Source organism: Xiphophorus hellerii, chromosome 17 (assembly GCF_003331165.1).
Source record: "Xiphophorus hellerii strain 12219 chromosome 17, Xiphophorus_hellerii-4.1, whole genome shotgun sequence".
Taxonomy (NCBI): Eukaryota; Metazoa; Chordata; class Actinopteri; order Cyprinodontiformes; family Poeciliidae; genus Xiphophorus; species Xiphophorus hellerii.
Window position 1 is genome coordinate 213,545 of NC_045688.1, and position 10,851 is coordinate 224,395.

The 10,851-nt window shown below is 46.9% G+C and overlaps 1 protein-coding gene and 1 long non-coding RNA gene across 6 annotated transcripts; one reads left to right on the forward strand and one right to left on the reverse strand.

Moving 5' to 3' along the window:
• The first annotated feature begins 809 nt into the window (after window positions 1-809).
• On the forward strand, window positions 810-9,943 carry cdhr5-rs (cadherin-related family member 5, related sequence). 4 transcript variants are annotated; one of them, XM_032589083.1, is made up of 15 exons: window positions 819-1,086; window positions 3,911-3,990; window positions 4,066-4,274; window positions 4,343-4,399; window positions 4,470-4,562; window positions 4,663-4,749; window positions 4,860-4,970; window positions 5,109-5,273; window positions 5,739-5,829; window positions 5,915-6,021; window positions 6,101-6,301; window positions 6,378-6,500; window positions 7,609-7,687; window positions 7,797-7,987; window positions 9,029-9,843. In XM_032589083.1, exons 2-15 carry the CDS (start codon window positions 3,924-3,926, stop codon window positions 9,392-9,394), a joined length of 1,947 nt encoding a protein of 648 aa, XP_032444974.1. In that variant the 5' UTR covers window positions 819-1,086; window positions 3,911-3,923; the 3' UTR covers window positions 9,395-9,843. The 4 variants fall into 4 exon arrangements, with proteins under 4 accessions (XP_032444973.1, XP_032444974.1, XP_032444972.1 ...); XM_032589082.1 differs by having other exon boundaries at window positions 810-1,086; window positions 3,911-4,274; XM_032589081.1 differs by lacking the exon at window positions 819-1,086 and having other exon boundaries at window positions 3,302-4,274; window positions 9,029-9,943.
• LOC116736573 (uncharacterized) lies at window positions 1,093-9,669 on the reverse strand. Of its 2 annotated transcripts, XR_004342616.1 has the most exons (4): window positions 9,608-9,669; window positions 2,391-2,786; window positions 2,159-2,309; window positions 1,093-1,867 (listed from the first exon to the last, which is right to left on the reverse strand). It is a non-coding gene; the product is annotated as an uncharacterized LOC116736573 (long non-coding RNA). The 2 variants fall into 2 exon arrangements; XR_004342615.1 differs by lacking the exon at window positions 1,093-1,867 and having other exon boundaries at window positions 1,884-2,309.
• Window positions 9,944-10,851: the final 908 nt, after the last annotated feature.

Below are 10,851 nucleotides of genomic sequence, written 5' to 3' on the forward strand. Positions count from 1 at the left end.
ACTTGCTGCCCACTGTAAAATTAGGTGGAGCTCCCATCATGCTTTGGAGCTGTGTAGTCAATGCCAGAACTGGGAATCTTGTTAAAGTTGAGAGTCACATGAATTCCACTCAATACCAGCAGATTATTGAGAATAATGTTCAAGAATCAGTTACAAAGTTATGCTGGTGATGGATATTTTAACCAGACAATGATCCAAATCCACTCAGGCATTCATGCAGAGGAACAAAAACTGTTGTGCAGAGGCCATCCCAGACAGAATATCATCTCCATCTGTGGGATGATTTGAAGCGGGCTGTCCATGCTGGGTGGCCATCAAACCCAACTGAAGTGAAATTTAGTAAGGAGGAATGGTCCAAAGTGAACAGGAAGAATCTAGAGGCAGTTATTTTTGCAAAGGAGCGTCTACTAAATATTAATGTGATTTTTCTGTTGAGGTACCCCTCAAATCTTTTCTTCATGCTTGTTGCACATTTTCTATTGAATCCAATAAACTTCATTGTCCTGGTGGAATATAACTGAAATAGCTGACCCAAACACTTTTGAAAATGAAAATATTTAAGACTTTACAGTATTACTTTTTCATAAGACTGTAAATTCAGGCTAATCAGCAGAAGCAGGAGAACCCCCATAGGCCTGTTGGGCCGCTGTGGTCCAATCAGAGCAGGCCGCCTTCATGTGACCAGAACCAGCCAACCAGTGTAGCAGCAGAACTTGGTGGAGTTTTTCCTTCCACCAACATCCAATAATCAAACCCACATAGTTTTGGGGATTTCACTTCCAGAATGGGTTTAATTACGTAGTGAAAGAGTCGAGCTGAGCTGATAATCAGCTGACAGCGAGGCGCTGCAGCAGCAGGTGGAACTAACAGGCTCCTGCTGCCCTACTTATCCTGCTTACTAATGCTGCATAAGCTCTCTAATGCTGCCTCACACACTCTCTGACACACACACACACACACTTCTGTGACACAGCTAGCTCCTTCCAGCTCTGGAGCCGAAGCATGAAGACATGAATCTGTGACAAATCAGGTCCGCAGCCAGCGAGGCCGAGACAGCGGCCGACCGCAGGCCAGCTGGACGGAGAGGTGAGAATTTTACTTTATGGCCATGTGAGGCTTTACTGGACTGGTACTGGTTCCTGCTGGTTCAGCCAGTACCTGCTGGTTCTGGTTCTACCAGCTCATTCAGCACTGAACCTACTGGGTTCATGTTCTACTGCAGCCATTTGGAACCTATTTTCTCTCCATTTGACTCTAAATCAGCTGAACTAAATTATTTATGCTAAATGTCAAAATAATGAGAAAAGTTTGTTTTATTTTCAACAGTCACTAAAAACCTCCAATATTGCATAATCACGTGGCTGTTATTGTTTTATCTTTATTGAAGTTCATCTCTTGCTTATCAAGAACCAAAGACGAAAATGATTCTCCATCTTTTATTGTTCCATTAATTTAGTGAACAGCTTCATATCTAATAGTCCACAATAAAGCAGCTGAGGATTTCATTCTAATTTCTACAATATATTTGTAATTTGGTCAGTGTCTAGAATCTTAAATTATGAATCTGTGATTTCCGCTCCTGCTGGGCTTTAAGTAGGCCAGTGATGTGACACAGAGGTCTACGTCCAGGCTGGACTGAAGTCGATTCCCTGGGTGACAACAGAGACAATCAAAGGGTGGCATCACCATGACGACCATGACAAAACTGCCTGCATCTGCTTCCTGTCCTACCATCACAAACATAAGCTCCCTGGGACAGGAACTGATGTCATCAGATCAGTAAGTGACCCTCCAGGCGGGTCAGCAGGTCCCCTCATGTCCTCTGGCAGGTTTGGTGGAGGACGTATGATGCTGTGGGCCTGTTTCTCTGAGAGCATGGATTTAAAATACCAGATTTAAAATAAAACTCTGGTTTTTCAGCCAGAAAACAAAAAGGTGGACTATACATAGGTCAAAGGTCATAAATAGAGAAGTGGTTCAGCAGACACTAAAGGGACCTGAACCGCAGTCCGGAGTCCAAGACATCCGTTTAATTTCAGGCTGTTGAATAGATCTGAAGTTCCATGGAGGGAACAATTCCCAACACGAACCAGCAGCAGCTGCCTCGGCCCTGGAGCCAGGCAGCAGCAGCTGACATGGACTCACCAACCTGACTCACCTGGAGTACAAGCAGAGGTTGCTGATGACCAGATGTGGCCTGAAGGGGTGGACAGACGGGACCAGGTGCTGCTATGTTCCCCAGTATGAACTGGGAGGAGAACGTCTCCAGCAGGATGAACCAGCGGCCGCTGCTGGTGATCAGGTCCGTCCTTCAGGATGGACAGGAGTTAAAGGATTAAACAGCTGTTTGTATCAGTGGAGTGAAAACAGGGACAATCACTCTGCCTCACCCTGCACAGTTAAAGCAGGAGACGCTTTGCTGGTTCTACTGGTTCCTGCTGGTCCTGAAGGGACTTTAACTACTGGAATGTGAAGCAGTTCCTGCAATGAAGGACTTAGTGGAGAGAAATCCTTTCTGAGGAATGGGGTTAGCTGAAAGCCGTGAGCGAACTCTCCTTTGTGGTCAGTGAACGCCTCGCTGCTGCAGCAGACGGAACCGAGCAGCAGAGGTTCTGCAGCGCATGCTGAAGCTCACGGCTTGTGATGAAGACTAGCAGAGTGCCCCGACCCGTCTCCAGTTTACTCACGTTCTCATTAACGAGCGTGACTCAGGCAGCTTTGACCTCCTGCCGTCCCCACCGCAGGACACCGCTGAAACACGGCAGATCTGAACATGCAGGATAATCCTGGAGAAGAAAAACATTCTGTCAAGCTGAGGTCTGGACTTTGACTAGGCCATTCTGCTGTAGATCACACTTCTATTGATGACCCGGTTTGGACCAAGCTTCAGAGGTTGGACAGATGGACTCACATCAACTCGAGGATTCTGGTCAGAAGGTTTGTCCTTCCTCCAGAAGCAGGTTGGCTAACCTCAGTCCGGCAGCCATCTCGTTTCTAGAGAGATGAGGCTTGTTCAGGGTCGTGACCAGTAGTGGTCTTGTTCTCTCTACAGGATGAGACCTGTTCCTGTCATTTCTCTGACCTCTGCTCCTGCTCTGACCTTGGGATGAATCTGCTGGACACCTAAGATGTTTTCCTGTTGGGAATAATCTTGGGACTCCAAATAGTGTGGAGATTACCTTTGACCCTTCCTGGGTTTATAAGAAGTGTCATGGCTGTCTTAAGGCGTGCATATCTTAGATCATCATTTTAACACCATAAATAAAGTCAGGAATGAACCTTAATCCAGAATAGGATTTTTTATGTTCCAGAGAACAACTTACTCCTTTTCTAGAGCTGCTGATACAGACGATGATCTGTTGATGTAAAGGTCATTTTATTTATATAGCACATTTTCAGCAACAAGGCAATACAAAGTGCTTTACAGGATTTAAAAGGAAATACAAACAAAGGAAAGACTTGCGTCTCTGTCCACACAATCCAAACAGTCTGAGTGTTCGCTAGTTCAGCCAAGTCCGTCACAAATTTGTAGATAAGTCAGGTATCCGCAAGCTCCAAACAGCAGAAATCCGGTTATCATGAATAAATCAAGGGTGAATCCCGCCGGGTGTGTCCCGGCAGGACAAGAGGGCTCTCCTTCGCCCAGTCTTCTCATCGAGAAAATTTGATCAATTGCATTGAGAGACCGGTTGACCAGACCCTAATTTGTAGATTTGGAGGATGTGCAAAGAAAGGCTCCAAAAATATAGAAAAAGACAAAAACAGAGCAAGCAGGGCAGGGATGGAGCAGAGGAAAAAAGCGTCCGCCTTCACTAAGAGCAAGACAGTAAAAAAAAAGAGTGTGTTTTAGAGTCGAGCTTCATCTGCTGGAACCCAGATATTCTGATCCAATGGCTTCTTTCGTAAACAGGTAAAGGAAGAAAATGTCAAGGATGTTCTGTCTGCTGCTGTGGCAGCTTGTTCTCAGAGTTTCCTGCCATGTTGCTACAGGTAAGAACATTTACTACATCGTTAGTCATGGGTGCTGCTTCAGTACATCAACTGCTGGTTCTGTTTGGTCCTTAGCTAGTCTGTGTACGGCTGGCTCCAACATCTTTGCGTCTGTCAGGGAGAACAGTCCAGCGGGTCAGTTCATCTCACACATCAGCATCAGATCTGACCCAAGAGCCAACACCGTGCGTCTGTGCCTGACCGGACCGAATGCCAACTGGTTCTACTTAGAAGGTCGAACCATCAGACTCAACTCGTCTGCATCCAGAGTCCTGGACCGAGAGGTACGGCTCAGACGCCCCTAAAACACCGTCCAGCATGTCTGATTAACCAAAGCGTCTTTGTTTCTCAGGTTCTGGGTCCGTTTCTGATCGCCGAGCTCACCTGTTATGAGGACGATATCAAACAAGTAAGTTCAGAGAACACGACCAGAATACACACACCAGTCAGTCCAGTAAGGCAATGTAAACTGGTTTCAGAGCCACTACAGGATTCTGGTGGAGATTCTGAATGAAAATGACAACAAACCAAAGTTCCTGGAGGAGACCATCCAACCGTTCATCATCAGCGAGGTGAAACATCTCAACAAATGGATTTCAGGAGAACCTGTATGATCCGACAGATTGTCCTGTCCAGGAACCACTTACATGTCACTCCTTCATTCTTCTGCAGGTTGCAGCAGTAAACTCTGTGGTTTTCACTGTGAAGGCTGTCGACTCAGATGGAGATATGATCAGCTACATCATCGACCAATCCTCGGTAGGATCCCCATCTACTTCTGGCTCATTCAGTATCAAAGTTTCAGGATTCATTCTGCAAAGCAAACCTTTGTCAGGAAAGTTGCATCACCTGTTGTCTGTTACCTGCAGGAAGATGCATGGTTCTTCAGGATCGACTTGCCCAACAGTGGGAAAGTGGTGCTGAGCAAACCTCTGGACTATGAAAGCAGAGCTCGCCTACAGATCATCATGTGGGCCCAGGTGAATTTTCAGTTGTAGCTCAACGTTACAAATTGCACTACATGAAGAAGAAATTCAGATGATTTGACGTCATTATAGTCAAAGTGTCAATGTGTAGTCAATATGATGAAGAGAGTACATGGGCGGTTCTGTTTGAAGGAATCAAACACTGAGGAGAAGTTCAACATCTCCACTGTCCTCACCATCGACATTGAGGATGTTGACGACCAGTATCCTCACTTCCTGCCCTGCACACCTGTGTCCCCTGGAGTCCCGTTCTGCATGAACCCAATCTACACAGCCAACATCACACAAAAACACCAGGTAAACAGCAGCAACACCTGCAGCCAAAACACCGGTTCTGGTAAAGGAATGACTGTTGGTCTATGAAGACCAGAACAGAACCCGGCCGTTTTATTGATTGGGATGTGATGTTTAAACCAAAGCACCGACAGAGGAGAGAAAGATCCGGTGATGTCCCCTATCAAGGTTTCCGAGGAGGAGAACCAGAACTCCCTGCAGATTAGGGCCCACCAGGAGGTTCTGGAGAGGAAAGGAAGGCCTCAGTTTTAGCCTTGCAACATGATTGGACAAACCAGATATTGTCAGGTAGACAGATGGGTGGGGTCGTTTTACAGCAGACACCATTTTAAACATTTGTTTTCTTTGAGCACATTTGGAGCCTAAAGAGGAGAACCTGTGTGACGGAAAGATCACAGGTGGAAATTTTATTTTGGTTTAGCTGCCAACACAGCCTGAGCTTCCAGGTGTGCCAATTTCCCCTTTCAGGACTCGGTTCTGGAGTTTTCTCCTGGTCCAATCAGAGCCAGGGATGGCGATCGAGGCATCAACGCTCCTCTCATGTATACGATCCTGTCAGGTGAGCAGAAGTCTGCGTTATTATCTTAACATGACAGCTCTGAACAGCTGACCAGCAGTGACCAGGTGTGTTTTGGAGCCCACAGGTGACAATCATGACAGGTTTGTGATGGACAACAGGACAGGTGAGATCAGGCTAACCAGAGCTGTAGACGAGCGTCAGCCAGGAGCAAACTTCACGCTCATCGTCATGGTAACAGCAGCACTTCCTTCACTTTCTGTTCCAGTCTCCCTATGGTGTTTCTGATTAGGCCGTTTCCGCTGCTGTCCAGGTGTGTCAGGTAGAGGACCGGTTAAAGTACAGCGTGGCCACAGTTGTGGTCAGGGTTCTCAGTGAGAACTCCTTCCCGCCAGTCTTTAACACAACCACCTTCAAAGGCTTCATCATCCAGAGCTCAAGCCCCGCCTCCATCGTTTCCACCTATGGGAACCAGGTGTTGCAGGTCCAGGTATCTGACCAGGATTTCTCTGATGTAAGAAAGCATATAGGCCCTCCTGTACTCTCACCTGAGTCCCACCTGTCCACTCATCATTGCTGTCCAAAAGCAGGGAGTGAACCCAAACATTCGGTTCTTCCTCCATCCGCCATCCCGACTGTACCAGGTGACCCAGGAGGGGGTTCTGATCGCCCGGACGGACCAGCTGAGGGCCTTTGACAGACACATTCTGCAGGCGAGTTCGATCACACCTGAACTGATGTTAGAAAACCCAGTGAGGTGTGATGTTTGGTCCATCTCCTGGTTCTCAGGTGGAGGCAGAAAGTCAAACAGCAGAAGCAGCAGGAGACTAAAAGCTTCCCAGCGTGAATCCACTCCAGCTCCACCTGCAGGACAATCAGCACACTTTTATCTCTGGAGGACAGTCAGTCACATGGGCTGCAGGTTGAAAACATGACAGAACACTGCAGAGAACTCCACAACGTCTCCCAGTCCATCTTCGGGTTCTGGAGGAAACAGACCCGATCAGAACCAAAGTTCTGTGGAGGGAAAACCTCTCCGTGGAGGAATGTTTCTGCAGTTACAGCTCAGAAAACTAAGGGAGCCCCTGTGGAGAAACTCAGAACCCAAACCAGATCCTGGTTCTGACCAGAACCAGAACCGGGCCGGTATATTTGTCTGACATGGATTCAAATCTGATAACTTCATTGACTACTGTTGACAGGCGGATAAACGCTCCGTTGGTCCAACAGAACCAGGATCTGGTTCCACCTGATCAGAACCAGCACAGCATCTAAACAGGTTAACAAGCTGAATTATGGATCTTTGTCAGAACCACTCCAATCAATCAATCAATCAAATTTTATGTGTATAGCACATTTCAGCAGCAAGGCATTTCAAAGTGCTTTACATCATTACAAACACAGAAACACAATGCAATATAGAATCAACAATCAGAACCTTTTGCCTCGACCCATTTCCCTCCAGGTTTATAAATCAGTTTTTATCTGAGTTGCTCCTGAAACGTTACAATAATAATGAAGGAAACCTGAGAGAGATGAGGCAGCAGCTGGTCTCTCTGCTGCTCAGCTCTGCCTGAAATATTCTGAACCGTGTTGTTGGACTGGCAACTTTTTCCACCAGCTTTAGATAAAGGAATCTGATCAAATTTCACTTTCTTCTGATACAAAACTGTCAAGTTCTCTTCTCTTTCCTTTGAGCTCCTCTACTAAACGGTGCTGAATCAAACCACGCTCCTCGCCTCGACCTGCTGAGCTTTTAGTTTCTCTGTTCTGGAACTCACACGTTCTGACACAGTTAATGCTCTGAATATTGACTTCCAGGTTGTTGCCAGGGATGAAGAATCAGGAGAAGAAGCTTCAGCTTCAGTGGACATTGAAGTCCTGCAACGAGGACAGGCAGGTGAGAACAGTCTGGGAGCCTGCCGGTGCGCTTACTCACTGGCGTTCTGGTGCAACTTGTTCTGTTGGTGTCTCATGGTGCGTTTACTGACACGTTCCTTCTGTTCCAGTGCCTCATGGTGCGTTCACAGAGCAACTGCTATTTGGGGATGTGGACAGCAGGTTGGCAGGAGGAATCGTAGCTCTGATTCTGCTGACGTTTCTGTCAGCCTTCCTGTTTCTGCTGCTTCGATTCGTGCGAAGGCGCCGGCCGCAGGAAGCTGATGTCCTGCCAGCCACCACAACCTTACAGCACCATAAGGTGAAGATCAAATAACCGAGTTCTACTGAATTCACTGAGATATTTTTGTTTCGAAGAGCTTTGGGAACAAAGCTGGTTGTCCTGACAGCAAAGAGCTGTGGAAAAGCGGCTGCAGCGTCAGGGAGCAGAAGACGACACATTTCCTGAAGAGGAAGTGAAACCAGACGAAGCTGACAGTCCAACCTTCACACCAGATGTTTACATGATGGTGGTAAATGGGAAATGGCCGGTACTTGTAAAGCACTTTGTCAAGTCCAGAGGACTCCAAAGCGCTTCACACTACAGTCAGTCATTCACTATGTGATGGTGGAAAGCTACTGGATGGTAGCCACAGCTGCTCTGGGCCAGCCTGATAGAAGCAAGGCTGCAATGCAACAACGACACCTATTGGGCCCTGCTCACCCATCAGTAGGCAAGATGGGTGAACATCATCAAATCACCGACGCACTGACTACCGGCCAAACTCCTGTCACCATCACCCCATGAGGAACCTCAGAACCCTGGTCCGCCAGATTCTGTTGGACCATCTTAAATGATCTAACAGAACCATTTAAGATGAATGATCTGCAGAAGCTGATTGGCAAACAAACATTGACTATGAAAAAGATTCAGAACCTTCAGAAGATCCGGGAGTACCACAAAACAGACAATGGAGACGTCTCTGAACCACTGCTCCAGTCTACAAGAGGGTCAGCAAACGGTTCTGATCAACCTAGTGTTAACGGTGAAAACAGACCTAGACTGATTTTGGTACCACAGACCCGCTAACTGCTGAGCACCAACACTGGAGTCTGGGTGTTGGAGAGGTCAAAAGTCAGCTTTGGGTTCCCCTTTTCCTCTTCAGCTTCCATTCATCCTCCAACCAGGAGGATGATGCACCACTGATGACTTCATCTGCAGAATGTCCCAGCTGTAGGGAGATATCTCCCTTCATTTGAGGACATGATGGTATCCTGTAGCCATGATGACCCCAGCAGGAGGATGCTGGTGATGTTTCTTCGTCCTCAGACTGATCCTCTGCGGTTCTTCTCTAACCTTCAGGTGAGTTCCAGGTCTCCAGGCTTCATGGACGAGGCTCTCCGTCGCCAAGCCTCCTTGCGGTCAGGCAGCTTCCAAGGCAGACAGGGTCTCTACATCCGTAGGCAGTCTCTTCCTCCTCCAACTTCCTCCTCCTCAGCAGCAGACAGCAGGTCCAGACCTCAGTCTCCATCCTCGGAGGTCTCTCTCAGCGATCCGGCAGGCCGCTGCCGCTTCCAGACGGATCTGTTCGTCGTGGTAGAGAAACCTGCAGGTGTGGCGTCCGGCTGGGCGAGGTCACCTGACGTCACTGCAGGCCTGCAGGTCCATGCTGGGATGCCCCAGAGTGACGAGGACATTAACATTGACCAATCAAAGGAGGACACTTGAAAGATTGTTCCAGTCAATCACAGATTAAGACTGCCTGGGACACACAATGTGTGATTGATGGGCAGATTTAAACTCATACTCTCTTTGTTTTTAGTGGTTTGAATGAAAAATGCCTTCAGAAATTACTTATGAATAAAAACATGTTTAATTTCTGTGTAAAAAAACATTGTGGTCCAAAAACAGGAAGATTTTCCCCTGAGACTTTAACTGTACCTGCAGTAGTGAGCAGAGCGACCACCAGGGGACCCAAGCGAGCTGGCTCCGTGCCCTGCATCCTGAGGCGGAGACAAACGCAAACAACAGAATGAAATCCTGTTTCCTTTTTCCATCTGTATGGTTTAATCAGATCTTCTGAGAAGTTCTGCTGATTAAATCTCCCTGGTGACACTAGGAACCAAAGGTCTGGCCCTCGTTTCAGATGGGAATAAAAACATCAGTTGAACTCCAAATGAACTTTGTTCATGTTTCTACTGGATCTTCATGAATCTGATCAGTAGCCAGAAAAACATAAATATTTTAAAAGTAATAAAAGATGAAGTGTTTTATTGACCCAAAGTGTAAAACATTTATAAAATATAAAAGTGAAGCTTTCATATTTCATTTTTTTAATTAGTTAAGTAGATCTTCAAAACACAAGATTAGAAGCAACATGTAAAACCAATATTTGAGGAAACAAATCTGTAATATAGTTATGTCGTTTATACCTGAGTTATCTGAGCTAATAACTGAGTTTATGAACACTAGAGCATCTAAGAGATACTGAGACCCAAACCGGAACCAGAACCAGCTGCAGCCCAGATCAACTTTAGAAGAAATATTTGTGTTTATTAAAGCAACTGATTGGTCCTACACTGCCACCTAGTGGCTTCAAGTGGAACCATCCAAAACGGTTTGTCCTCCAGTCCACAGATGAACCACTGAATCCTAGAGGGCAACTCAGGACCTGCAGCCGTCTCAGGAACATTTCCAACCGTCTCCAGTTTTTCCTTCCAGTAAATGTTCTGGGCCAGGAGGAGTTCCAACATCAGAAACAAATTCAGGAGATAAACATCCAAAACATCAGCAGCTTGAAGGAAACCAGACCAGCTCCAGTCAGGATGACTTCACCAGAACCAAAACCAGAACCAGAACCAGGTTTGGTGGACCAGGAGGTACTGTTGGGTTGTTGTTTGAAGGTCCAGTAATGTCCAACCAGCAGGACAGAATCTGTCTGCTCCCACAGCATTACTCAGTCACCACCGTGAATCACTGCTGACCCACTGGGACTGGTTCCGGTTCTGATTCTGGGTTCCACAGAACATCTTTGACTTATTGGGACCACTGGGAAGGTCCATTTAGACTTCTGGGTTATCCAGAAACTCTGGCCCTGGGAATGTCAGGAAACCGTCTGAGTCCAGTTGGACCCTGCAGAACACTCCAGTACCCTGTTCTGGGTCCTGGTTGGTTCTGTTCTGAAG